The sequence below is a fragment of the Rhinopithecus bieti genome, unplaced genomic scaffold (assembly GCF_001698545.2).
Source record: "Rhinopithecus bieti isolate Rb0 unplaced genomic scaffold, ASM169854v2 scaffold_42380, whole genome shotgun sequence".
In the NCBI taxonomy this organism is placed as follows: Eukaryota; Metazoa; Chordata; class Mammalia; order Primates; family Cercopithecidae; genus Rhinopithecus; species Rhinopithecus bieti.
In genome coordinates this window covers 728,003-734,898 of record NW_016818327.1, presented here as the reverse complement: position 1 = coordinate 734,898, position 6,896 = coordinate 728,003, and the positions used below count along the sequence as shown (strand labels likewise).

General features: G+C 34.5%; 1 protein-coding gene across 1 annotated transcript in view; it reads left to right on the top strand.

The window, feature by feature from the left end:
- PTPRZ1 (protein tyrosine phosphatase receptor type Z1) overlaps positions 1-6,896 on the top strand; it is a 214,488-nt gene that overhangs the window by 144,508 nt on the left and 63,084 nt on the right. Inside the window, 2 exon segments of the mRNA XM_017856932.1 lie at positions 3,926-3,931; positions 3,934-3,971. Coding sequence (XP_017712421.1) covers positions 3,926-3,931; positions 3,934-3,971 — 44 coding nt within the window.

The window sequence follows — 6,896 nt, the reverse complement described above, 5'->3', positions numbered from 1 at the left end:
TGTTTTGAGGTGGAGTCTCGCTCTGTCAGCCAGGCGGGAGTGCAGTGGTGCAATCTTGGCTCACTGCAGCCTCCACCTCCCAGGTTCAAACGATTCTCCTGCCTCAGCCTTCTGAGTAGCTGAGATTACAGGCACTCACCACCATGTCTGGCTAATTTTTGTATTTTTAGTAGAGACAGGGTTTCACCATGTGGGCCAGGCTGGTCTCGAACTCCTGACCTCGTGATCCACCTGCCTCAGCCTCCCAAAGTGCTGGGATTACAGGCGTGAGCCACCGTGCCCGGCTAGATTTCAAATATTTTGATCAGTTTCCCTGAAGAAAAACTCAGTCTTCCAAATAGTGCCTTTAACTTCCTAAATTTGATAAAACTGTGCATTTAAATTAACAATTTGCTTGCATTGTTCTTTGTACCTTTTAATTACACTTGTGTACAAAAGTATCACCATAAACTAGTGCACGTTAAGTATTATTTCAAATTGCCATTAAAAAAATGTGTAAGTGCATTCAGAAATTAATTTAAATTTGTCAAGGAGCCTTTTAATGTTAAAAGAAATGTGTATTCTTTTAAAAGACTTCTTAGAGAATTATATTTATGAATAAATAATTTCATAAATATATTTATCTTATTGTTGCTAAGTTAATTATGTTTATATCTCATATAAGATAGAGCTAATTAACATACAGTTATGGAGGGATTATTTAAGTACATGTTTTAGGGCCTTGATAATTATATGTGTTAGATTTAAATACATGATGAATTAAATCAACAGTTTTCTTGTTACTGTGTGGTTTCAGTTGTATAACAATTTGTTAAGTCACCATGCATCTTCCTTACTGTACCTGTACCATCCTTGCTATTAGTGTTATTACATTATTATATGCAGAATTACAGCTTGAAGCAGTTGCGGTCTACACTGCTTTTATTTTGTGCACTGTGAAACTTGGCTTATCTTCAAACAATTAAATAAGCCTTGCTTGCTCACCTACGTCAGTGTTGCTTTTTTTGTGTTATAAAAAATTAATGTGTTCCTAATGTGCTTTTTTAATCTAACATTACTTGTGTCCCAAAACAAAACCAGAATGAGTCAACAGTTTTTGTTCAGTTATTACAAAATGTGAATTTAAGTGTTCACTCAAAACAAAATACTGCTAGTTCTTCACTATCAGACTTTTTATATCCTTTCTGGAGTCTATTTTGATGAAGAGAGAGGATTCTATAAATCAGTATAATTTTTGAACTATTTAATATATCAGTAGTGCCCGACTCCAACCAGTGGTTACTAAAATATCAGTTATTACTTGTGAGAAAGCAGCAGGTTTAGGGGTACCCAGTATGAGAGCTTGTGCCCATCAGCAGAGCTAAACTTTGAGTTCAGGGTGTTGAATTAACAGATCCAGAATTATGGCTTCAAAATCTTTAGGAAGATGGAAACAATCTTTCAAAATTATTTTATTTCAAAATTGTTCTGGGGAGACTCAGCAAAAGACCTCTGGATTCTAAGAAATAGAGGTATTGAAGTGTTCCTGGGAATTTCAGTCAGTTCAAATGATCTCAGTCCAGTTGGAAACCAGAATAAAGAGCCTTCAAGGTGGGTTTATACGCAGCAGTATGAATGTGCCAACATGTGGGGGTGCTCACTCATAAGAGTGCCAAGGAATGAAGGGAGGCTCAGAGACCTGCCTAGGATCACACAAGTTGCCCCAGAGCTAAGGAGGCCCAAAGAGAAAGTATTGGTTTTATTACAGTAAGCAGCAATCCAATTATAGTATGTCATTAATATTCGGTAGGGGATGTGATTGGATTAAAACCCTGTATTGTAATTTACTGAAAGGAAACCATAATCCCTATAGTTAGCTGATGCTCTGGTAAAATGATAAAAATAAGTCGAATGCAATACACACTAAAAATATTGAAGAAAAAAGGAAATAAATCCTCCATGTGATAGTTATACATACCCCTCCTCAACCCTTATTACGATTAAATAAGAAAATTATATTTGCCCATTAAAAGTATGAAGTTAGGTGGAGTTAGACCATTTAAAAAAAATTTTAAACACCTTCTTAAGCATATTGAAACAAATGGAAAATAGTTGATATAATTTTTCCATAGCCTCTTAACAGCGGAAAAACCTACAGTATGTGTACCACTAACAAGTATTTGATTATGATTTGCCATTATGAGCATTAAATATTTCAGAAGTCTATGAAAAAGTGTGGCTACACTTCAAATTATTTTCAGTAAAACTAGATATTGTCTAATGGGCTTAATTTGAAGATTTTTTACATGCATGAACTTCTTTAGTCATAGCTTTTAGAAAATCATATGGAAGGTCATTTGTCTGTCACAGTTTAGTTGTATCTCATTTTAAATTCACATGCATTAATTTGCATAGCAATTACAAAACACAAGGGTTTGAGATGATTGAAATCACTTTAGTTTAGAAACATAAAAAATAAAGAGCATGAAGAGCAGATGGTTAAGTAAGGATTTCATAGGAAGAAAAATAGAAGGAGACCACTAATGATCAAAATAAAATTTCCAAAGTCCTTCATGGTTAGTTTTAACAAGAAAAAAAGTGATAATTAAAAATAAGATTGTGATTGTTTCTAGTGAGTACTTTCCTTTGTAAATTACAGGAAGTTGTTTATGTTAAGTAATTTTGAAACAGCTAAGTTGTCAAAAGTGTTAACTTTATCTGAATCTTCTTGGGAGCTAGGCATGCTTAACAGATTTTACGTGAATTCTCATTTTACAGTTTTCAATATATTAGTACCCAGGAGTCTTGATAAAAATAAACTCAAGAAACTTTGTGTTGGAAAACAAACCTGGGTATGATAAACATTTAATGTTGGTTCAGTTATACCTTGAAATTTCTATAGAGTATACATTTCCTTTGAGGACATAAAACATAGAACATAAACAGCATTAGGATAGTGCAGAGCATAAATTGTGGCGATAGCCTGAGATTCCATAAAGCCATGGGAGTTTGAAGAACATCATTATAATAATGCTCAAACCTCACAGTTACTTTGTCTACCGTCTTCTTAATGACCCAGGCAGCTCAGACCAAGACTAAAGAAAAATTCTCCTCTGGCCCCTCAGTAGTAATGTGGTAGAGTGGCTAGATTCCTTCTTAGGAAAAGAAAGAACCAGCTTAGTCTTCCCTGACATTCTCTGACAGGTCCTGTTTTAGCACTGAGATATTCATGTGTTGATTCTGATTTGTTGGGACAAACAGACTTGAATGATCCTGGTCATCAGATTCTTTAAGTAAACAGCATTAGCTGAGTTTCCCTGGGGAGAATGCACAAGATTCACTCTGTTAGTTCTTCTTCTTCTTCTGGAACCTGCTGGAAAACACTCTTCATTTTACCTGTTGCAGCACCCTGTATAGAAATAGGTATGAGGCCAGATTTGAGGAGTAAAGATAATTATTTATTCCTCAGTCAAAATAGAAACTTAAGGAAGAGGTAGCTGAATAAGAAAATAAATTCCACCAATTCTCCAGAAAATCCCTGGCATTTCTCCAGCCATGCTTTTATCAGCCCTGCTCAAGATGAAAGTAACTCTGCACTGATGAAAAATTATTTGCATTTCTTTACACTCAGTTTTATCGGTTTCACTGACCTCCTCTCCGTTCTTAGCTTCAGTCAGACTTGGGGGAGTGGGGAATGGGGAAGGGAGTGGAGTGGGAGGTAGAGATCAAGATTTGGGTAGAGTTACATATAAGCTCATGTAGTGTTGTGTTGTAGTGTTCAGTAATGTTGAAAACTAAAATTTGGAATTTTTATTGTGAGAAAGTCTATATTTTCAAAGCTGACATTAACTTTTGGTTCTTTTAATTTTTTCTTTCACCAAAAGGTAAATCCACAAAGGCTGAAATAGTTGAATAAAACTTTAATAATTTTGTTTTAATTTTGTAGAACTTGATCTTTTCCTGAATTAATTGGAACTGAAGAAATAATCAAGGTATCATAGCCATTTTTATATTCAAATGTTTTAATATTCAACGGTCTATTTTGAATTGTTGCTTAGGTGTTAGGTATTGCCACATGAATAAAAGTTGTGTTTTATGATTAATTGTGGGGTTAGTTGCTAAGCTTTATATATAGATAGTCACATAATTGATATACATGATTCTCTTATGAAGAAGTTGAAAGATGTTTTGATTTTTATAGTACTAAAAAACAGGAAATATAAATGGTGATGAAGAAAAAAACAATGAACTTTAAAATAGTTATAGCTATGCACTACAGCTATAAACTGGAATTTTTTTTAGTGTCAAAATTTTCTGAAGAACTAAAATTATATTTAACCAGTTCTTAATATTGCTACAGTTTATATATAAATAACCAATGTTGATAGATCAACGATAAATATGGCCCAAAATATAAACTATATATGTTTTATTGCCCATTTAAATTGTTTATTATTTAACTTGATAAATATTCATTTACTCGAAGGACATTGTGCTGACAACAGACACTTATACTACGAGTAGTCTATACTATTTATAGATAAAATTTACAGATATTTGAGACTATAAATTTTAACATTATTTTATTTTTTTTAAATAGAGAGGAAATGATTGTTTAATATATTTTATATTTCATCATATGCCCTAATGTGCTTTTCATCATAACTGAAATTATGTATTCAGTTCAGGTGCTATTGTTGATGATAGTATGAATGTGTACATGTGTATAGATTGTGTAGGAGCTGATAAAAGTGTGATAACTAGTGCTGTTATCCAGCAATAAATAACAATTAGGTCTTTCATAGGTAAAAACTATCTTGATATTTTATGTATTTTATGGCTAGTCTCTCTTACAAGGGACTATTTTACCAAAATGACCAGTCTACCTTTTTACAGTATAGATTTCAGCTAAGAATATCTTTATTTTTATGTGTACATACATGTTCACATGCATATATACATCATATATATGTGTGTATATATATATATATCTCCATATATATATATATACACACACACACATACACACACCTACAAGTGATCAACAGAATTAAATCATAAAAGAAAAAAGATATTATATTTATGCTGAGTTGTTAATTCAAATAATTGGTCTGACACACTGATGTAAGCCCTTTTTTCAGTATTTGGTGCCATGTAGTAAATGATATTCTGTTTAAGTTCCATCTCACATAATATGTATTACACATCACAAATTTTTTAGAAAGGACCAAAGAATGATCAATTATTTTCTTTTCTTTTTTTTTTTTTTTGAGGTGGAGTCTCGCTCTGTCGCCTGGGCTGGAGTGCAGTGGCCGGACCTCAGCTCACTGCAAGCTCTGACTCCCGGGTTCACGCCATTCTCCTGCCTCAGCCTCCCGAGTAGCTGGGACTACAGGTGCCCGCCATCTCGCCCGGCTAGTTTTTTTTTTTGTATTTTTTAGTAGAGACGGGGTTTCACCGTGTTAGCCAGGATGGTCTTGATCTGCTGACCTCATGATCCGCCTGTCTCGGCCTCCCAAAGTGCTGGGTTTACAGGCTTGAGCCACCGCGCCCGGCCATCAATTATTTTTCATAGTAATTCCCGTTACCATGATTCATGATCCATGCTTAGTTACTTTAGTTACAAGATCCATGTTTAGTTATTTTTCTTCTCTATTGCCATTAACACTAAAGCAACTTTTACCATAAGCCTACAAAAGTTATTTAAAATCTTCCAATGTTAATTACTAGTAAATTTCTACATAAAACTATAAGATTGTATTTAGTATATGTAGCTGTGTGAATAGGCTACACATGTGACTTTATATAAATGTTTAAGTATTTCCCATTTTTTAAGGAACATATGCTTCTACGTATTTATGAGGTGTATAGTGATCAAATCAGGGTAGTTTGCATATCCTTTATCTCAAACATTTACCATTTTTCTGTTTTGGAAACATCTGAGATCCTTTTTTTCTACCTATCTGAAAATATATATTATTGCTAACTATAGTCATCCTACAGTGCTATCGAACACTAGAACTTATTCTTCCTATCTAGCTGTAATTTTGTACCCTTTAACCAATCTCTTCCTGTCGCCCCCTCCCCACTACATTTCTCAGCTTCTAATAACCATTATTCTACACTCTACTTCTATGAAATCAACTTTTTTAGCTTCCACATAGGAGTGAGTACACACAGTATTTATCTTTCTGTTCCTGGCTTATTCCACTTACATAATGTAGGTATATCTTTATTTTTGTCATACACTCTACAATAGAGGTCCCTAAAGCTATGCCTGTCATGGGGCCTCTGGTCTCGCCATTTGCATATATGACAAACACAAGCAGATCTTCCTGTTAGAGAAGAATGTGAAGATGTGTGAGGAGGCTGACTTGTTGTAGTCAGAGAAAAGTTCCTAGATAGGAGGGAAAAAAAACCTCAGTGCATCAGCCCAGGTCCCAATAGGAAACAGATGCCACACTCAAGTGGAGTCATGGAGGTTAATTTAATCAAAAAGGATGATTCATAGGTGTGGGAAGTCTTAATGCAAATAAACATTGTACATTGTACATTTGGGATTAATGATATGAGAGACTTGTTGTTACATCTAAACCTGAAAGGCAAGAAGGCAAGGAGAAGATGCAGAGAGAATGTCACAGCAGGTGCTGTGGTCTCTATAATGGGACAGTGTCATCCTGTGGTGACCAGTTAGGTAAGGAACCTCCCAGGGAATACCCACATTCTCTAGTCACCCACCTAGAACAGAATGGAGACAGGTGGAGAGAGGCTGTGGAAAGCAAAATGAGAATATACAATACACTGAGAAAGGAGTCACCTGAGAAGACAGAGTAGAATTGGAAATCAATGTCATTACTTGTTGATAGAAGGCTAAAGTCTAGAAAAAAAAGAGGAAGAAAAAAAATTCTTTTTTTTTT